The sequence below is a fragment of the Tarenaya hassleriana genome, unplaced genomic scaffold, assembly GCF_000463585.1.
Source record: "Tarenaya hassleriana unplaced genomic scaffold, ASM46358v1 Cleome2, whole genome shotgun sequence".
In the NCBI taxonomy this organism is placed as follows: Eukaryota; Viridiplantae; Streptophyta; class Magnoliopsida; order Brassicales; family Cleomaceae; genus Tarenaya; species Tarenaya hassleriana.
Window position 1 is genome coordinate 2,006,705 of NW_010965372.1, and position 20,149 is coordinate 2,026,853.

At 36.8% G+C, this 20,149-nt stretch overlaps 4 protein-coding genes across 8 annotated transcripts in view; all 4 read left to right on the forward strand.

Moving 5' to 3' along the window:
• LOC104811718 (probable receptor-like protein kinase At5g56460) overlaps positions 1-2,715 on the forward strand; it is a 5,875-nt gene extending 3,160 nt beyond the window's left edge. The window contains exons 2-6 of the mRNA XM_010538522.2: positions 417-727; positions 1,087-1,222; positions 1,324-1,460; positions 1,554-1,677; positions 2,150-2,715. Coding sequence (XP_010536824.1) covers positions 417-727; positions 1,087-1,222; positions 1,324-1,460; positions 1,554-1,677; positions 2,150-2,574 — 1,133 coding nt within the window. The 3' untranslated portion in view covers positions 2,575-2,715. The remainder of the gene's footprint in view (positions 1-416; positions 728-1,086; positions 1,223-1,323; positions 1,461-1,553; positions 1,678-2,149) is intronic.
• A 263-nt stretch (positions 2,716-2,978) lies between these two features.
• LOC104811719 (chaperonin 60 subunit beta 3, chloroplastic) lies at positions 2,979-7,146 on the forward strand. Of its 3 annotated transcripts, none has more exons than XM_010538523.1 (15): positions 2,979-3,063; positions 3,535-3,775; positions 3,880-4,005; positions 4,081-4,218; positions 4,313-4,408; positions 4,501-4,743; positions 4,840-5,074; positions 5,184-5,353; positions 5,455-5,532; positions 5,635-5,706; positions 5,808-5,912; positions 6,011-6,103; positions 6,198-6,290; positions 6,387-6,510; positions 6,877-7,146. In XM_010538523.1, the coding sequence occupies exons 2-15, from the start codon at positions 3,542-3,544 to the stop codon at positions 6,888-6,890; spliced, it is 1,821 nt and encodes a 606-aa protein (XP_010536825.1). In that variant the 5' UTR covers positions 2,979-3,063; positions 3,535-3,541; the 3' UTR covers positions 6,891-7,146. The 3 variants fall into 3 exon arrangements, with proteins under 3 accessions (XP_010536825.1, XP_010536827.1, XP_010536826.1); XM_010538525.2 differs by having other exon boundaries at positions 3,034-3,120; XM_010538524.2 differs by lacking the exon at positions 2,979-3,063 and adding an exon at positions 3,070-3,176.
• Positions 7,147-8,033: 887 nt separating this feature from the next.
• On the forward strand, positions 8,034-12,406 carry LOC104811720 (pumilio homolog 12). 3 transcript variants are annotated; one of them, XM_010538529.2, is made up of 8 exons: positions 8,034-8,453; positions 9,259-10,699; positions 10,791-10,953; positions 11,096-11,259; positions 11,426-11,684; positions 11,951-12,065; positions 12,153-12,173; positions 12,265-12,406. In XM_010538529.2, the coding sequence occupies exons 2-6, from the start codon at positions 9,354-9,356 to the stop codon at positions 12,056-12,058; spliced, it is 2,040 nt and encodes a 679-aa protein (XP_010536831.1). In that variant the 5' UTR covers positions 8,034-8,453; positions 9,259-9,353; the 3' UTR covers positions 12,059-12,065; positions 12,153-12,173; positions 12,265-12,406. The 3 variants fall into 3 exon arrangements, with proteins under 3 accessions (XP_010536831.1, XP_010536828.1, XP_019057875.1); XM_010538526.2 differs by having other exon boundaries at positions 12,153-12,406; XM_019202330.1 differs by lacking the exon at positions 8,034-8,453 and adding an exon at positions 8,502-8,685 and having other exon boundaries at positions 12,153-12,406.
• Positions 12,407-18,639: 6,233 nt separating this feature from the next.
• Positions 18,640-19,333, forward strand: LOC104811721. The gene has a single exon (XM_010538530.2). The coding sequence runs from the start codon at positions 18,768-18,770 to the stop codon at positions 19,086-19,088; it is 321 nt and encodes a 106-aa protein (XP_010536832.1). The 5' UTR covers positions 18,640-18,767; the 3' UTR covers positions 19,089-19,333.
• Positions 19,334-20,149: the final 816 nt, after the last annotated feature.

Below are 20,149 nucleotides of genomic sequence, written 5' to 3' on the forward strand. Positions count from 1 at the left end.
CGATTGCATCTCGGACTTCATAGCCTCGCGCCATTTTTCGGAGTCCGGATTCACCATTGCCTCTAGGTATGTGGTGGGCTCTTCATGTTCTAATAACATGAGTTCCTCATTCCCAGTCACGAGAAATCTATATCTCGTTGGTTCTTTCTTTCCCTTTGTTTATTTCATCCTTTTTCCCCCTTTATTTTTAGTGTTTTCTTTTGTTTCCGTGTATATGGTCCCTCAAAAAGTCTCCGAATCAATCACTCGCACATCGACATATATTCTTTGTTCTTGGATTTTGACCCCCGGAGAAGAATTCTCTCTGAAGATACAATGGTTTCGCGACATGTTTTTCCTGTAACTGTGAGATTCATGGAATCAATCTGTGTAGTAACCCGACATCAAAGATCAATCTTGTTCTTGCATCTTTTCAGAATCACCAAAAGACCAGAGCTCGTCGGATCAGAGCAGGAGAAAGGAAGTTCATAAGCTACCGTCAAACCCGAAAGAAGTGGAAGATCTAAGGCGAGACTCTGCTGCGAACCCTCTGATCGCTTTCACGTACGGTGAGCTCAAAATCATCACAGGGAACTTCAGACAGGACAGGGTCCTTGGTGGAGGAGGTTTCGGAAGTGTCTACAAAGGTTTCATTGCCGAAGATTTAAGGGAAGGGCTTCAACCACTTCCTGTTGCAGTGAAAGTTCATGACGGCGACAACAGTTACCAGGGCCACAGAGAATGGCTGGTAAGATGTTATCACTTACTTGCCCGCCAAGTAATCCAACTACAGTTGCGTAAAGAAAGGGTCAATCACAGTTATTAGATTGGCATTGTCGAGCTTCATTGTATAATGCTCTGATTATCATGGTAGCTTCTCATATCATGATGATGATGATGATGATGATGATGAAGAAGCAGAAGCTTTACCATTTTCTGATTTCTTTACACTAAAACCTTTACATGAGGATAACAAGTGACATTCCAGACACCTAGACACACTTATAAGTACTTCTTGGCTATGGTCTTGATCGCGTTATTAGAGATACGTACCATGTGGTCTTTTTGAAAGGGAATCTCATGAAATGGCTGAGATGCTTTTTGTAGGCAGAAGTGATATTCTTGGGACAGCTTTCTCACCCAAACCTGGTGAAACTGGTCGGTTATTGCTGCGAGGACAATCACCGTGTGCTGATCTACGAATACATGGCTCGTGGTAGTGTCGAGAATAACCTCTTCTCGAGTAAGTTCGACTTTTTCCCTGGTCCGTTTACTTTCTTGTCGGAAAACATTATGTCAGTCCAAACTGATCATTTCTAACATTACTTTTTTGTATATTTGGAGGAGTGTTGCTTCCTCTTCCTTGGTCCATTAGAATGAAGATTGCATTTGGGGCGGCTAAAGGACTCGCCTTTCTTCATGAAGCCGAGAAACCCGTCATATATCGCGATTTCAAGACGTCCAATATTCTCCTCGACCCGGTAAGTACATTAACATAACCTCAAGATCATGTGGACTCCATTAGTGTATATAGCCCTTTCACAACCGTGGATTCCATTTTACTGTTGGAACAGGACTACAATGCCAAACTCTCTGATTTCGGCCTCGCTAAAGACGGTCCTGTAGGAGACAAGTCTCATGTCTCGACCCGTATAATGGGAACTTACGGCTACGCAGCTCCCGAGTACATCATGACAGGCAAGTTTCCATCAATTGGCAGTGAAATCCAACATTTTAGACTCCTCCATGGTCTCAAAGTAGCAATATTTTGACAGAATCATGTCACCATTTCGATATCCAAACCTACATTTGGATTGAATACAGGATTTGTGGTCATGAAAAATCGTATCATCGGCATGTAGGTGGTATGCAAATACAGAAACAGATGCATAAACTAACATGTATCTAACAGCTGTCTTCTGGCAGCTCTTGAGAGCCAAGATTGATTCTGAATCTGGATGTATACTTCATTTAACAGTCAAGAAGTTGTAAAAGGACAAACTTTTTGTATGCTTCTTGAACCAAGATCCTTTCTGAATCTGAATCATACAGTAAAAAACAATCCGTAAGTCAGAACCCATGTTCGAGAACTGCATTCAGAGTCGTGTAATGTATATACATATATACACACACACACACACTCGATGATACTGACAGCATGTTTGTGCAGGCCATTTGACTCCGAGGAGCGATGTATACAGCTTCGGGGTCGTTCTTCTGGAGCTTCTGACGGGTAGAAAATCGCTGGACAAATCAAGACCAACGAGGGAACAAAACCTCATAGACTGGGCTCTGCCACTGCTGAAGGAGAAGAAGAAAGTTATGAACATAGTAGACCCGAGGATCGAAGGAGAGTATCCGATGAAATCCGTCCAGAAGGCGGCAACGCTCGCTTACCATTGCCTGAACCGGAACCCGAAAGCTCGGCCTCTGATGCGAGACATCGTCGACTCGTTGGAGCCACTTCAGGTCGTGGAAGATGTTGTCCCCTCCGTACAGAAGACACTGGTTTCTGTCGGAGGCGAGACACAGGTTAAGGATGAGTTGAAGATGATGCCTAAGGTTGAAGATGACAAGGGTTCGCATTGTAATTGACTTCCCATGGTTGTTTAGCCTTCTCTGTTTTTCTTTTTTTTGGGTTAAACTTTTGTGTTCAAAGAAGAGTTTTGTGAGTTTTTTTTTAATTTGTTTAATGTACAATTTCGAACAAAATTATGATGTGTGTATTTTGGGAAATACAGAGAATCAGAGATTTAACTTTAAAAAAAAAACTATTTCCTCCATTGTCTAGTTAATTCTTTCTTCTCGAGGATATATATATATATATATATATATATGTTCAAATTTAATTAAAACTTTATCAAATTATTGTAAACACGTGTCAGAAGCTTATTGGGTAACATAAAAGTGGAAAGCTGGGTGGGCTTTGGGCGGGCTTCTAGAGAGTTCGACGGCCCAAAATCAAACAGGAAGCTTCAAGAGCCGAAGTTGAAGTGACCGTTTGCACTAAATTAAAATTGCACGCACACTCTTCCAGTGCTTTCGTTTCGTCGACAACAACCGAGCAGACGATCGCTTCCTCTGGTGAAAACCCTTCTTCCCTAAAACCCTAGTTCTTCTCTCTCTCTGCGCCGTTTCTCCGTTAGTCTCGTGATCTCGATACTCTTTGATTCGATTGTTCTGTTCTGTCTGGTTAGGTAGGTGGAATGTTGTTGCCCATTTCCCGCTTTGTTCGGGTTTGTTTTGTTGCTTTGATAATAACGATCGAGCTGTTCGATTTGATTTTGGATTTCTGTATTTTTTTTCGGTGATTGGGATCTTTTGTTTATACCCTCCGCCCCCCTCTGATTTACTTCGTGATTGAGTAGAGAAGAAGGTCGTCTCTTTCTTATCAGATAAACATGCTCTTAATTTTCTTTTTTTCACTTTCGGTTGAAAAGCTTTTATATTTTGAAAACCATTCGCTTTCTTTGTTTGTATTGTTTTGGGTTTTTGGATTAATTAGTCGAAATGATGGTGCTGCCCATAAAGATGAGTATCCGTGCTTTGCAATAGGTGAGCAATGGCGTCAACCTTCGCTGGGATGTCTTCAGTCGGATCCTTGGCTCCTGCTGGTGGCCACGCAAGAGATGGGCAATTATCATCTTCTAACAGATTGTCATCTTTCGTTTCCATCCCACTGAGCTCTTTTGGAAAGAGACAGAACATTGCCCAGCGGAAGGCAAGGCTCCCCAAAATCTATGCCGCCAAGCAGTTGCATTTCAACAAGGACGGTACCGCTATTAGGAAGCTTCAAGTGAGCGGATAATTACCAGATTCACCTTCTTTTTTATTTTGCCTGTGTTTTGATCCTTCCTTACCGTATGATATATGAATTGTCTTGGTTTGCCTTTCTTGTAGACCGGTGTGAATAAGCTCGCAGATCTAGTTGGGGTTACACTTGGTCCTAAGGGCAGGAATGTTGTTCTGGAGAGCAAATATGGTTCCCCGAAAATTGTGAATGATGGTGTGACAGTTGCTAAGGAGGTAGATATTTGTCTAGTTGTGCCGATCATCGAGTAATGTATTATCGTTTGCGAAACTAATAATCTGATTTTCTAGGTTGAGCTGGAGGACCCAGTTGAGAACATTGGAGCTAAGCTGGTGAGACAAGCAGCTGCCAAGACCAATGACCTAGCTGGTGATGGAACAACTACTTCTGTTGTTCTTGCTCAAGGTCTCATTGCTGAGGGTGTCAAGGTTTGTATCTGACGGATGTATTTCGAGCTTTCTTTCTTTTTCTTTTTGCGAATTATACATATTTAATTTGCCTCATATGTGATGAAACTTTCAGGTGGTGGCTGCTGGTGCCAACCCTGTTTTGATTACTAGAGGGATCGAGAAAACCACCAAGGCCCTTGTATCGGAGCTGAAAAAAATGTCGAAGGAGGTAATGTGGACTAAGACGACCCATCTTTATGATCTTTCATTGTTCATAGTATTCCTTGAGGACATTTTCGAGCGGTCTGCTTTTGAGTGCAGGTTGAGGACAGTGAGCTTGCAGATGTTGCTGCTGTTAGCGCAGGGAACAATTATGAGGTAGGGAATATGATAGCGGAAGCAATGGGAAAAGTTGGCCGTAAAGGCGTTGTCACTCTTGAGGAAGGAAAAAGCGCTGAGAATAGCCTCTATGTTGTAGAAGGAATGCAATTTGATCGTGGTTATATTTCTCCATACTTTGTTACTGACAGTGAGAAAATGTCAGCGGAATATGAGAACTGCAAGGTATTGTTGTTCTTGCAATGACTGCTAAAATGATAATCACATGCTCGGAGTACATGTAGCAATTGTTTAACTCATACATTATATATCTGACTGCAGCTGCTTCTTGTCGATAAGAAAATAACGAATGCAAGGGATATTGTTAACATTCTGGAAGATGCGATCAAGGGTGCATACCCTGTTTTGATCATTGCCGAGGATATTGAACAAGAGCCCTTAGCTACTCTTGTCGTTAATAAGCTTAGAGGTACTCTGAAAGTTGCTGCGCTGAAAGCACCAGGATTTGGAGAGCGCAAGAGCCAGTACCTGGATGACATTGCTGTTCTAACAGGAGGTGAGACAGATATCATTGTCTTTTTTTAGCATTCTTGTCATCTGAATGTTACTCAAAAAGTTATGATCCTTGTAGCGAATGCTAAGAGGGTTACACTTTTCTTTTGCAGCCACTGTAGTTAGGGATGAGGTGGGACTTCAGTTGGACAAAGTTGGAAAAGAAGTCCTGGGTAATGCTGCTAAGGTGGTTCTTACAAAAGATACTACAACCATTGTTGGGGATGGGAGTACTGAAGAAGCTGTGAAGAAGAGAGTTGCACAGATTAGGAATCTTATTGAGGTACTGTTTCAAATCAAAGAAATTTGTGGGTTGGTCTGTTACATGATAATGCTAACTAACTGCTCGTGCCTTCGGCCTTGGATGGGTGTTTGGTGGTACAGGCTGCAGAACAAGATTATGAGAAGGAAAAGCTTAACGAGAGAATTGCTAAACTATCGGGCGGTGTTGCTGTGATCCAGGTGAGGTTTTAGTCGAGAGAATTGCTAAACTAAGCACATCGATGGTCATAAACGAATAACCGTAAAGTTTTATATATGCATGCAACGTTTTCATTTGCTTAGGTTGGAGCTCAAACTGAGACAGAGCTCAAGGAAAAGAAATTGAGAGTTGAGGATGCTCTTAATGCTACAAAGGTAATTTCGATTAATGGAAGCCTCAAAGAAGTTCGGGTCTTTTTGGTAACCATCCACACATATGCATGGAATAAGTTGGGAAAATTCGGAATAATTGTCAGGCTGCTGTCGAGGAGGGTATTGTTGTTGGCGGTGGATGCACTCTTCTAAGACTTGCATCAAAAGTAGATGCCATTAAGGAGAATCTAGAAAACGATGAAGAAAGGGTGAGTCTGAGTCTCACAAAGGGTTTCTCGGGAAAAAAAAACGGTTCTTGTATTTGTTCTGTCAGATTATAACCCTCCTTTGACAAACTCAAACGTAGGTTGGGGCTGAAATTGTCAAGAAAGCATTGAGCTATCCTCTGAAGTTGATCGCCAAGAACGCCGGTGTTAATGGCAGTGTTGTCAGCGAGAAGGTAAATATAAGTAATACTCACAGTTAGTTTTCGCCACCACTCTTGAAATAGAACTGAACTACAAACTGAACGAGTATTCGGTTTTTATCTGCAGGTTCTGGCCAGCGACAACCCTAAATACGGATACAATGCCGCCATTGGCAAATACGAAGATCTCATGGCTGTAGGCATCATCGATCCAACCAAGGCGAGTTTGGAAGATTTCAAACTTTTTTTTGCATTTTCTTGAACAGTTCCGACATCTGTAACTCTTTATAACTGAGTTATTGGTACTGAATTTCAGGTGGTGAGATGTTGTCTGGAGCATGCATCATCGGTGGCCAAAACGTTCTTGATGTCAGATTGCGTGGTTGTCGAGATCAAAGAGCCGGAGCCATTGCCTGCAGGGAACCCTATGGACAACTCAGGTTCTTCGATATGTTCTTTTCCTTTTCTTGGCTCTCTCTCTCTCTGATTTTCGAACAAAACCTCATTATCAAGGGTCAGTGTTTTGGTTCGGGTTATTTCGGTTTTAGAAAAATTCTAACCATTCAGTTTTTATAATGAAATCGGTGTGAATTCAGGTTTGGTTCTATTTCGGTTTGGTTTCATTGATAAAAGTATTCGTTTAACAAAAAAAATGATTTTTCAGTTATTTTTTATTGTTAGGTTCAAGTTCAGATTCGGTTTTTTTCGGTTTTATAGAAATCATAATCATTCGGTTTATATTAGATCGGTTCGGTTACTCGATTATTAACCAAATTGTCCTTCCCTATAACTTGGCGATGTTTCAGGTTACGGTTTCTAAGCTGGACCAAGAGCAAGATTGGGAAGCAAAGGGTCGTGTTTCAAAGTACATTGTGTCGGCTGCTCGCTTAAGTTGTTCCACCAATGGTAGATTTTCTTCTAAACCCCTGTTTTTTTTTTTAATTCTGTGATTTTTCATAAAACTTGAATTTCCGTGATGGGAAAAAATATATATAGAGACCCCATTTTTGTGGGTTTTCCGAGAATGTAATGTACTTTTACACAACTTGCAAGGTAGTGTTATGTTAGGCATGGAATTTGTGGGCTGCGGCTAAATTAAATTATGTTCGTCACTTTTTAGGGGTTAGAGGTTAGAAATCATGCCGAATAATAATAATAATAATAATAAAATAATAATAAAATAATTTTGACGAGTCATTTGAATGAAACGCATACGCATGCATTGAAGGGGAGAGGATCAATTATGGCGTGTAGCTTGGAATTTAATTTATATATAATACATTTAACTTCGAACATAAATTACGGGTAAATCATAGCGTGTTTATCATAAATTTATGAAATTAAATTTTTTTTATATAACTTCGTTGGTCGATGGTAACCCTTTGGAATCAACGAATAGTAGAGATTTTTACAAATTTAAAAAATATATATATATAGAAAATGACAATGTACAAGTCATTGTCGTTGAAGCCGTATCTCACTCTTTTAAAATCCTTACATTAATAATTGTATGATATATATATATATATATATATATATGTGTGTGTGACATAAATCTTGTGCAAGTTGATATACCTACATGACCAACGGGGAACATATCATATGAGCCGAAAACGAAAGGAATCAAAGGGAGAGAGAAAGGAAAGGCAGAGACTTTAATATATGATGAAGAAAAACAAAGGGGATAGAAAAACGTAACAAATGAAGGTATATAGAGTATAGACTGTTTAAGTATGGCCTAAAGATCCTTCCTTTTCCATGCATTGTCGCTCTCTCTCTCTCTCTCTCTCCCTTCTTCCCTCCATTTCATTTTCACAATTTTATTTTTTACATTTTATTATCACTCCCTATATTAATGTATGTTTCCTTATTGAATTTGGTCCAAAATTCATTATTTTTGAAGGAAAAATTAAATCTTTAAGATATTTCATAGCAGAAAATAAAATCAAAACTCAGAAGGCTTGAACTTTGCTTCTCTCTCTCTGCTTCTTCACGCCGCCTACCAAATACAAGCAGCACCGCCACTCTCTCTCACTCTCTTTGCATTCCCAATTCCCTCTGAATTTCCCCCCACATTTTCCTCTCTTTTTTTGTTTTTTTATTTTATGCTTTTTTTTCCTCTTCCGGATGATTGCATTTCTTCTTCTTTTCAGTTTTGTGGTTTTTAAGCGTTTTCCTCTCTTTGCGTGTTCGAGATTTTTCTCTTTTGCATCACCTTGGCGACTGACGTTATAATGCCTCTGCAATGGCGGTTCTCCATCTCACCCCTTCATCGCTTTCCTCTTCCTCTCGCATTGTGACATAACCGTAGGATTTTCTCTGGACTGGGTTTTGTCCAAGTTTCGAAATTTGATCGGAAAGATCGAGTTTTTCCTCCGCGATCGTGAGTGTTCTCTCTCTCTCTCTCTCTCTCTCTGTGATCACCGTACATTTTCTGGGTTTCTTTCCCAAATTCTGATGAACTGATCTGATCCCTCCTCATATCTTCTGCGATCGTGAGTGCGCTTGCCCGATTTTTCGCTCGATTTCCGTGTTCTCTCATGTCCGTACCGTTATGAAAGCCGTGATGTTCGTGTTCTGGCTTTGATCAATCCGATTGCCGTGTTGTGTACATGGTGAATCTAAATTCGATCGCTTTGGTTCTCTCCTCGTTTCACGATTCATGTAGCTTTGTATTCCCACTTGTCCTTTTCAATTTGCCGTATGATTCCAAGTGACCAGAAGTGATCTCAGGACTTTTTTCTATAAGTTTTTTTTTTTTTGCTATTGCGTCGAATGTTTGATCACACAATGCAGGTTGAAATCTTGCAAAGGGTATCAGAATATTCGTGTATCTTGAGTGATCCAGCTGCTTGTGTTTGTTCTTGTTTTCAATGGGAAATTCATGCATAAAATAATTCCAAGTTTTTGATGTATTGAATGATCCAACCTACCTCTGTTTTGCATTAGAGTTTAGTTCCTTTGGACCTACTTGTGAGTCGTGACACTGAATGTTTTGTTTGTTTTCTAGATTTGTCTTGTATTCTACTCTCACTAAGCAGACTTACCACTATGTACTTGAAGGACGAGTTTCTTTCAGCAGCTTGTTTCAGTGTTGACAGTTCCGTGTAGTTACATTGTTTCCAAGCGTTGTTTTTTGTTGTTGCTATGGCTTCTTGACTTCTGTCTTTGTAATGTTTTTGTTGCAGTGGTCAGAGGGCTTTTGAACTGAGGATCTGGAGTTTTGATTTCTCTGGTAGAAGGGCAAGAAGCCATTCTTTGTTTAGTTTTATTGTATTTGAAAATGGAGCAGGGAAGAAGTGAAGTAGAATTTGATGAATTCGAGAAGCTTCTTGGAGAGATACCGAAAATGACTTCTGGGAACAACAGCAGCAGGGTTCCATTATGTGTGAACTCTTGCAAAGCACAGTTTTCGCGGATACTTAACAAAGAGTCGGATGATGGAGGAATGCAGAGAACCAGAATTGAGCAATCTCCTTTCAAGAAAGCTGAGCTAGAAGAAGCAAATCTTCCCGATGAACGCACCTTTACATCTGCATTCGCTGAGGCAGGTGTGGACTTTGGCGGGAACCTGAGGGAAACGACTGTATCGATGCCTGAAAATTCTCGTCTGCTATTTGTTCCTTCTTGCCACTCGCCAAACAGCTTGCCTTGTGTGTTTGACAAATTTGATGCAAGAAAACACGACCCGCAAGTATTTAGGAGGCTGCAACAAGTCGGGTACTTTCAGAACTACCCTTCCAGTGTTTCGCCCGTTCATACTGTCCAAGGTGTTCAGTTTTGTCGAACCATGCAAATCCCGGGCTTGGAGTTCAATGTTTTGTCTGATCATCCGCAATACATGCCGCCCTCACAGCCTCTGCCTCACTATCTACCACTGAATCAATCTCATATGGGTTGGAGAAATATCGAAGAGGGGCAGCTTCAAAGGCTAAAACTCCCAGAAGAGCCATATTTAAGGATGAGCCCACATTTCCTCTATCTTTATAACCAGAGCATGGATGCTCCTAGCAAGCTTATGAGTCCAAGACAGGAATATTTTGGCAGTTTAGATTCTCGCCAAGCTGACCTCACGAATGGAGACTTGTTTTTGGATAAAAATGAAGGTGTGAAGGGTTTGGATGCAATGAGGAGAACGGGTTATCCAGATAAGATGCTGACAAGATCGCAATTTGGATTGAACTCAGATAAAGCCATGAAGTATGGAATAAGAGATGAATCACATAACAACATGAAGCATGATGAAAGACTTTGGTTGCACAATCAAGTCGATGACTCGCTTCCATGGGATTTCTTTAGCACGTTGAACCTCAAAAACGGCAATCTAAGGATGCAGCCTCAAAAGTACAACTCCCTTGCAGAAGCAAGAGGCAAAATATATTGCATGGCAAAGGACCAACATGGTTGCCGCTTCCTACAGAGAAAGTTTTCAGAGAAAAACATCGAAGATATAGAGATGATCTTTTGTGAGATCATCAACCATATTGCGGAGCTTATGACAGACCCTTTTGGTAATTACTTAGTTCAAAAGCTTCTTGAGGTTTGCAACGAGGATCAACGAATGCAGATTGTTCATTCGGTAACTAGAAAACCAGGAGAGCTTGTTAAAATTTCTTGCGACATGCATGGGTATATATATATATATACACCTTCTCTTCATGTGAATTCATGCCATTATGTGTGTGTGTTTAGCATCTGAAGATTGATGTCTCGTATGCAGGACTCGTGCTGTTCAGAAGATCATTGAAACGGTGAAGTTGGCAGAGCAGATTGCAGTTGTCCTTTCAGCCCTGAAGCCTGGTATAGTGACTCTGATCAAGAATGTGAATGGTAACCATGTTGCTCAACGATGCTTGCAATATTTGTTGCCTCACTGTGGCAAGGTAAGATACTACTGAAAAAATATTCATATGGATTTACGCACATTTATTGACGAAATCTGACAGACCAATCTTTCTTTCATTTCTATTTCTCATTACCCTTTTGTGAAAGATTTCTAGAAGTTAAAATTTTCCTTTTCCTCAGTTAATTTTCGAAGCTGCAATTACTCATTGTGTTGAGCTTGCAACTGATCGCCATGGCTGCTGCGTACTTCAAAAATGCCTTGGTCATTCTGAGGGTGAACACAGACACCTTTTGGTCTCTGAAGTCGCTTCCAATGCTCTACTCCTCTCCCAAGATCCTTTCGGGTATATACTCTTGTCTGTTTCCTGTTATGTCTCTCACTCACCAGCAAGAGCATTGTTCCGATGACTTTGTCCAAGAGTTTGCATAACCATGCCTGTGCTTATCTGTGTATGTATCGATTTATACGGTCTTGTCTGTGTATGTATTGATTGATATGGTCTATTGCAGGAATTATGTCCTCCAATTTGTCTTTGAGCTTCAGCTTCAGTGGGCAGTCCTAGAAATTCTCGAGCAACTAGAGGGCAACTACACAGACTTGTCCATGCAAAAATGTAGCAGCAATGTGGTTGAGAAGTGCCTGAAACAAGCCGATGATGAACACCGTGCTCACATTATCAGAGAATTTATAAATGATGGCCGGCTTGATCAGGTCATGCAGGACCCTTATGGAAACTATGTAATCCAAGCAGCCTTGAAACAATCTAGGGTGAGTAACAAAACTCCTAAGTCTGAGCAAAGAGGAAAAAGACAAACTTTTTCTTGGTTTAGTGCCCCTTGTTCTGGATAAAGATCAGATTACTTGGTCGAGGCATGGTCATTTCATGAATTCTGCCTTCAATTTAGGTTGACATAAGCAGAATCCATGGCTTTAAGCTGAAAGTTATAACCTTCTTGAGAGGTTAAACTGAAAGTTGTAATCTTTTTGAGAGGTGAAATGATATGAAGCTAATGTACATGAACCTTTCTGAGCAGGGAGCTCTCCACGCTATTCTGGTGGATGCCATAAAACCGCATATCCCGTGTCTCCGGACCAATCCGTACGGGAAGAAGGTTCTCTCCGCCCTTAGCTTGAAGAAATAATCAAAAGGTACAACCAAAAACCTCCTACCCTCTTATCAGTTTCCCGGACTATGACCGGCTCTGGCCAGGTAACTTTGATCTGTTGCCATTGCAGGTTGTGTCAACTTGCAGTTTGGTAAGTGTCTTGTAAATCTATGTAATAAAAAAAGCTTTTGCCGGGTTTGGTTTGAAGATTCATGAGTGCTCTGCTTGTTGCATATGCGCAGAAATGTGAGGGAAACTACAACACCTCCTCCATATTTTTTTTGTTGTGTTTTTCGAGTTTGGTGAGAAGCTTTGTTCTTCTTCTCCCTCCTCTTTCCGGGCAGGATTCAATTCTTTTTTGAATGACACGCAGATTTCTTGTTATGTTATGTAGAACATAGATTTCATTTGAAGATCTGATAAATCATAATATATATTACCTACCCAGTCCGAACATAAACAAAGATGTTCAGCGTTCTCAACATCAAGATGGGTAACAGCTTCTGCAGAAACTCATCAAAAACAGACCCGATTTTGATCAGAGGGCAAAGAGTATAAGGATGCCATAGGATTGGTGAAGAAAAGATTCATAATTTGGCGATGCGGGCCCACTGGGAACGGTGGTCAAACCGATGTTCCAACGATCTTGGAGCTCGAAGCAGCAGGCCCATGGAACAGGCGCACGTCGCTGATCCTCGGACAGATGGAACGCCTTCTCTCCCAAGCGGTTCCTTCTGTCCGAACGCCACTGCCAAAACCGCCATTGTTATTCCGGAGATCCTTTTTTTAAGAAGATGATGAACTTCTGGGGAGAAGGAAGAGATGGTTTCTTGGGTGAGAAGGAAAAGGGTTTGAAGAAATGGGCGCCAATGGATGGATGGCCAGGAGACAGACAGTCATGGTCGTTTGACTTTGTGTTCGTTTTTTTGGGTACTTATGCTTTAGACAATGACATTTTTATTTTTATTTTTACCAATCACGAGTAAGAAAAAGACTATTTTATTTCTTGCTGTCGTTTCCTATGGCAGACACCTGGAACTCCTCTATGATACGCTAACCACAAAAAATCTATATATATAATAATAAGGTTTAAAGCAATATGGTGAAGCCACCTCATCTCCACCTCATCATCTATGTGGCATTTGTTTTAATTTTTATTGACTATTAAAATTCTCATTAGTTATTTAATTAGAATATTATAAATATGATTTTGGGAAAAAAATAAGAACTTTAGTTTCATATAATGAAAATAATTTCTAATTTCGTTGTTAGTTTAATATATTAAATTCAAATGATATTATTTTGAAAAAATTATGTCCAAATAAAAAAATGAATTTTATTTATATTATATTTGTGTGCATTTTTAAATTTACCTTCAAAATAAAAATAATAAAAAAGTCAATTCACGTCATCCTATTGATTTTCAATAAATTTTTGTTCTTATTAAAATGATAATATGTTAATCTTTATTTATAATTGAGTTTAACAATTCATCTTTATTTATATGTTAATTATGGTAACTAAAATGATAATATTTTGAGAAAATAAAAATCATTTGGATTAGATTTAACATGTAATTAATATTTGGTAGAATAAAAAGTTAAAAATATGAAATGACCAAGATTATTTATTAGCTCAGTAATGGGAGAAACATATCATTATGCATAGTGGTCATTACTTTGGGTGGTGAATGGCCATGGCTATTAATTTGACAATAGAGTAGGCGATCATCTAGCAAATTTTTAATTATCATTGAAAAATTAATAATAACCAAATAAAATATAATAATATCAGTTTTAAATGCCAAAGTTTTTTCAATACCTCTCACTTTTCTCATATTAAAATTAATTTATTATTAAAATAACTAAATCTAATAAAATATTAATATATTTTAGTGTGAAACGTATCTTTCATTTATATCTCTTTCCGCTCTTCTAATATTATTAAGAAACGTTTCTTTCATTTATATATCCTCCCACTCTTCTCATATTATTAATTATAATCAATGTCTTAATAATAACTGATTTTTGTGTAAATACCAATTAACGATATATATATATATATATATATATATATATATATGTGTGTTTCGTATTTCATTCATCCACTATATCTTGAACGCATCCCATAAAAAAAACCGTGGACCACAAATATTTTTCCTTCTCCACATATTTGTACGTCTATATTCCACGGATAGAAGAGGTCACCGCACCGTCATGGAGAAAGAAAGAGGAGATGAAATACGACATAGAAGACGAAGACTGTGAGATGTGCAGGAAGGAGTGGATCGTTCTTTGCTATGACTGCAAGTCATGCAAGTTGGGTTTCATCAGAACTCTTCGCCGGAAATAGTGGAAGCTCGACGTCTTCTGTCTTATACATGTTTTTTTCCTCTTACAATTTTATTTGTATTTCCATACCAAATAAAATATTAAGTACACACTATTATATATGTATATATATTGGCATCTCATTACGTTATGATAATTAAGTATACATAAAATGAAGCATTACATAAAAAAGAAAAATGTCAATAGATTATATTATAATTAAAACAATTAAAAAGTTCGCCTCAATTATATATAAAATAAAAAAAACCGTCACCTAAGATTGAATGGTAGTAAATAGATGTCTTCAATATAACCATTATAATCCTCCATTACCTTTACATTCGTTCCATATATTTAGTACTTAGTGGGATAAAATATTAAAACAAAAAAAAACGGAGGTCAAATCGCTCAAACGTCGATTATATTTATTATCTCTGATTGTTGTTGTTGGTACGTTGGAGTCTCTCTCCTATATAAATATTGTCACCTATATGTTAAAAAACCACAAAAAAAGTCTCACGAAATTTTCAGGGAAAAAAGGAATAAACAGATCTATAGTTATGATCCAAGAAATGTGGGAAATAGCGAGTACCCTCAGTGAAGAACTCATTGCAGGCTGTCAAGCAACGGTCGGTCATGTTTCACCGCAAATTTTCTACCATAAACGACTACCAAGAGATTCATGGGATGATCAATTGAATCTCTAATATGATCTTTTCACATGGGCAATCCGGTTTCAGTTCTTATGTGCATGTGTTTTCGCCATTTGGATTTATATATATATATATATATTTTTTGGGTAGGAGATGAAATTATGGTTTATCTTAAGAAGTGTGATGTGCTATTTATAGAGTATCGGTTTAGCATTCGATTTAGGATTCGGTTAAGGCTATTTTCCGTAGTATAAATATTTGTAATTGTTTATCATTAAAATCAGTTCTCAAATTTTCCTCTTTCCAGTTGACCGCCGTACTAAATGGAACCACGTGTGATCATATTTTGGTTTTATGATTTAAATGAAGTCATCTAGGCATTCTATATGGAAATTAATATCCACATATATTATTTTATGATTTTTTAAATAATGGAAATTAATAAAATTAATAAACCAATTTTTGTAATGTACATTACAACTGAAATTAATAAAAATATATTATTTGTCAAATATTTTATTTTCTATATTAGAAACTAATTAAAAATATATTTTTCCTTTATCAAATAAATATTCTATGTTATTTTTTCCTTTTATTAGTTAATAAAATTTTATTCTCAAATTGGCTTTATTATACAAAACTTTTATTTTTTTAAAAAAATATATTGAATCGTAGAAACTAATTAATTAAAAAGTATATTTCCAGGTATCAATAAATGTTTTGCTTTGCATTCCAAAACGTTATCGAAGTGATTTATAAAAACTAATGGCTTAAGCCACATATCAAATATTATGGCAGATTTTATTATCATTGAAAACCCATAGTAATGATGATATTAATAAATATTAATTTATCTAAAAGTTTAAGCGTAACCATGTGTCTTTTCATTTGCAAACAAATAATAATCGATCTAAAGACATATAGCAATCAGGTGTCTTTTTATTTGTAAAGATATTTTTTTATAAAACATTCAGTATTATATTCCAAAATCAAAATCGTCATGATTTAATGGTAATGGCTTAAAAGCCATACACCAAAAATTAAAAACTTTAAATATAAATAAATATCAACATTTGATCCTTAGAAACATTTTATTCCAAAATTAGCATATATTACATGCATATATATTGGGGGATCAAGCCAAAAACCAAAAAAAACTAAATCGTGGTAGTCACGGTAGGAGAAGAGGAGATGGATGTGAAGTTGGAGGATTACGGTGATATTTCTACAGTCCCCAACTGTGGAGAGAGAGTAACCCGATGGTTTCCGTTGGAGATTTTGTCTCTCTTGAAGATACAATCGGAAATAGACTAAACTTTTAGAAATTATGCTTTTAAGTCTCTCTTGTAGGAATAAATCTCCATATTTATTTTGTTACTACTCCAAACTATATATACATATATAACACATTTGTATATACATATACATATATATATATATGTATGCATATTAGTCTTATCTGAGGATTATTATTTTTATTTTCAATTTGATGTAACTATTACTCACGATTTTTATACAGGACCTCATATGTATCTCATATGTATATGCATATATATACATGTCTTTCTACATATACTCATATGTATGTGTTCTTGAAGAATGGGTTTCTAAACACACATATATGCATATATATATATATATATTTATGTATATGCAAGTATATATCTTATATGGATTCTTGATGAATGACCAGGAAAATGGCTGAGCTTGGGTATCGAAGAAGTGTCAAGAAATGTAAGGAGAAATTCGAGAATGTGTACAAGTACTACAAACGTGTACCAAAGTCGGCTTCCAACGAGTTTTACGTTTCATTTTTTATGCTATATGTTTTAATTTTTTGTAGTACAAATGATATTCGTGTGATTTTTTGAGATGCGATATAGGTTTATGGTCAAATTCGAGAACACAAATATGTAACCAATAATCATTTTGGTGATCAATATAATTTAAATTAGGAAGAATTAAAACATTATAAATGATAATATTTTTTGTCACAGTTTGTAAATAATTTTAAAAATTATTTTTGTTATATATCGAAATTCACGAATAAATTTGTATTAAATTATGAAGTGAATAACAACTCTTTCCTCATTTTTTTTTGCATTATTTTGTTAATGAAATTACACAAGTACTCAAAAGTATTCTTTGAAGTCCTTTAAAACGCCAAACCCGAATTAGCTGAATTCTGCTCTGTCGTGAAAGACAACAAAGTGCACCATTGTAGTGTTAATGTATTGTTTGGAAAGGATTTGCACATATTATAATTGGCCAAAAAGTACATTGAAAAGAATAGTGTAAACATAATATATATATATATATATATATATATATAACGAACACATAAACAATTGAAATTGACTGAAACGTCGGTAATTATGAAAAAATATGGTTTTTATTTTTAATTTGGCGATAATGGTGTGGAAACATTTGATTAGTGAAAGTTTAGTTAGGTTGGAATCCGATCATTGTTGTTTCCTACACACGCATAATATATATATATCAAGTTCTATAAGATATGTTTCATATCACTTATTCATGCTTGCAAAACAATAATATATAAAGTTTCAAAATAAATAAAAAACCAATAGACACAAGTTAAACAATAATAAATTTCAGATTATTTTACGAAAAATATTTTTGTTGAAAAGGTTGATGATATTATTTGTAATATTGCAAAGAATTTTTTTTTTGTATGTTTATATTACTACTTGCTATCTTTGCCAAACAAAAAATTTACCATGTTCGTCAAATTACAAAAGAAATTAAAAAACTTATCTGTGGAGTTTAAAAGGTGAAATATTTCTCCGGTAGTATATATCATTAGAGTTTTGATTTCATTACGGTGTCCAGGTAACTTAATTTTCTTATCATTCAGTATATAGTCGAATATTTGGTATGCTTCAGAGATATCAAAAAGAATCTAAAAAATTCTAAAAAATGATATCTTATTTCGACTATAAATAATGATAGTTTTTGTTTTTGGTTTTTTGTTTTGGTCTTTGGTTTTCATAGTGTTTATAGTTTTTATAAAATATGTATATAAATAATATCATTTTGGATGTGTTCGAAGAAATTATGTATATATGTATATATTTTAATATATATATATATATATGTTACATGTATTTAATGTATAACATATATGTATATGTATATATATATATATAATTATGTATATGTATGTATAACAATGAGAACATTTAAAATAAATCATTGATATAAATCATCAACACAAATATAGTAATTGCTTTTTTTGATTTTTTTAAATATATAATTTTCTAATAATTTATATTTTTCCAAAATAAAAAAAACAATACATATTGATACTAAATCTGTATCAAAAAATATTAAAAATTAAAATAATTTTTATAAGTATAACCCGCGCATTGCGCGGGTCTTACCTAGTAATGAGAAAAATCACGTTATTCCGCATGATTTATCCACAAACGAGAGGAAAAAAATATCAAATCAATATTTAATATTTCAAGCCACTAATAGCGTTATAGGGAAAAAAAAAACTAAATTAGCAAAAACCATTATGATTATGGATGATGATGATAATGGATTACGAGCATCATCATAATCATCCACATCATTCACCTTTAAAAAAAAAAGTCAACCCTTCAAAAGCAAAGACTGAACCCAGAAGGAGCCGATAGAGGGGAAAAAAAAAAGAAAAGGAAAACTCCAAACTTTATCTCGGCTCTCTAATTATGCGCGCATTCACCCACGAATCGGACGGAATCATCCCTTGATTCGGACATGGTGTTCAACGGCGCGATTGTGATGTCCGTAGCCCACTTCTCGGCGGAGGTTTGGCAGCGGTTGCGGCGGATTCCACCGCCGGAGCAAATCAGCAGCGGCGATATGCTCGAACTCGTCTGCTGCTTCCCTCTCCGGCAACTGGGTCGACTCGCTTCGTGGTTCTGGACTTATCTCTGTGTTCCTCCGCCAGATCCGTTCGATTATTATGACGAGGACGATGAAGACGATGATCGAGGTTATGTTAATCATGGGCCATCGTCTTCTTCCTCGTCTTACGTTGGTACATATCAGACTTACTACCACCTTCATTTGGATTGACTGGATTTTGCCTTTTCTTGTAAAGTTCTCTTCTTTCGGAATGACCATTCTTCTCCCACTGTCTGTATAGAAGAAATTTGATGTTTTTTTGGGTATTGGGTTTGCAGAGAATCGGCCGATTGGCGATTGCAAATGCCATATAGTCCATTCCATTTCATAAATTTGAGATTTTTGTTTATCAATTAGTTCCACGTGTTGGTCAGTTGATTCACTCATGCGTAATAGAAAATTGCCGCTTGTTTCTTGTTCTTTCTGTAGGTTTTACATAAGGTAAAAAGGAATCAGGACTCTTTGAACTCTCTGCTGATGCATAAACTCGAATATCTGTTATATTTGAAGTTGCAATTCCGACAAAGGAATCAAAGTAATCTCTTTTAACCTGTTCTTGGTAGTAATCTGCTTTGCCAGTGTCTTCAAATCTTTTCTTCCTCGGAATTGTTAGCACTAGTTCGTATATTCGCTCTGATGAGTTTAGATCATCCAGCGAAAATCGGGTGGAGGTGAAGTGATAACCATGGAATCTGTGGCCAGGGTTTGATGCAATAGGAGGTTTAGGAAAGAGGGTTTGGAGTTCATTAGGCTAAACTTGGATAAAACGGCGGGTAGCTCGCTTTGCTGTTCATATTCTCCGCTCACAGAATAGTTAAAGATGAGGCAGACATGGAACTCGCAGTTATTATGTGATCAGACATATGGATTCAATTCATTCGCCACTGACGATCGATTTGGAGAGTTTCTTCTTTGTGTTTCTGCAAGACTTGATGCGGTTAATGCCTTATTCATGATCTCCTCTCCAGCTGTAGATTACATTTGTTCAGTAGATGAACTTGCCAACCTGGTGTGACAGATTATCACAATCCTTGTGTCTCTTGGCCTGCTTTCCAATATATTTCTGATATCCAAAACTTCGGGACAGAAGGAGAATGAACTGTGGAGATCATAGTGGATGCCTGGAGAGGCAGAAATGGCGATCAAATCTCTGGTTCTTGCGGAACTGAGACATCTAATGCCTTCTGATAAACTTCATTTGGGCTTTGGATAAACCTTTACAAAAGATCTCT

What these genes read in the sequence shown, in the direction of transcription:
- LOC104811721 (XM_010538530.2), top strand. Translation starts at nt 18,768, where the DNA reads ATGGTGTTCAACGGCGCGATTGTGATGTCCGTAGCCCACTTCTCGGCG.
- LOC104811719 (XM_010538523.1), top strand. Translation starts at nt 3,542, where the DNA reads ATGGCGTCAACCTTCGCTGGGATGTCTTCAGTCGGATCCTTGGCTCCT. An exon ending in TGAAAAAAATGTCGAAGGAG is followed by an intron (nt 4,409 to 4,500) that starts GTAATGTGGACT and finishes TTTTGAGTGCAG; the next exon opens with GTTGAGGACAGTGAGCTTGC. An exon ending in GCGGTGTTGCTGTGATCCAG is followed by an intron (nt 5,533 to 5,634) that starts GTGAGGTTTTAG and finishes TCATTTGCTTAG; the next exon opens with GTTGGAGCTCAAACTGAGAC.
- LOC104811720 (XM_010538526.2), top strand. Translation starts at nt 9,354, where the DNA reads ATGGAGCAGGGAAGAAGTGAAGTAGAATTTGATGAATTCGAGAAGCTT. An exon ending in TGTTGCCTCACTGTGGCAAG is followed by an intron (nt 10,954 to 11,095) that starts GTAAGATACTAC and finishes CCTTTTCCTCAG; the next exon opens with TTAATTTTCGAAGCTGCAAT. An exon ending in CTCTCCCAAGATCCTTTCGG is followed by an intron (nt 11,260 to 11,425) that starts GTATATACTCTT and finishes GGTCTATTGCAG; the next exon opens with GAATTATGTCCTCCAATTTG.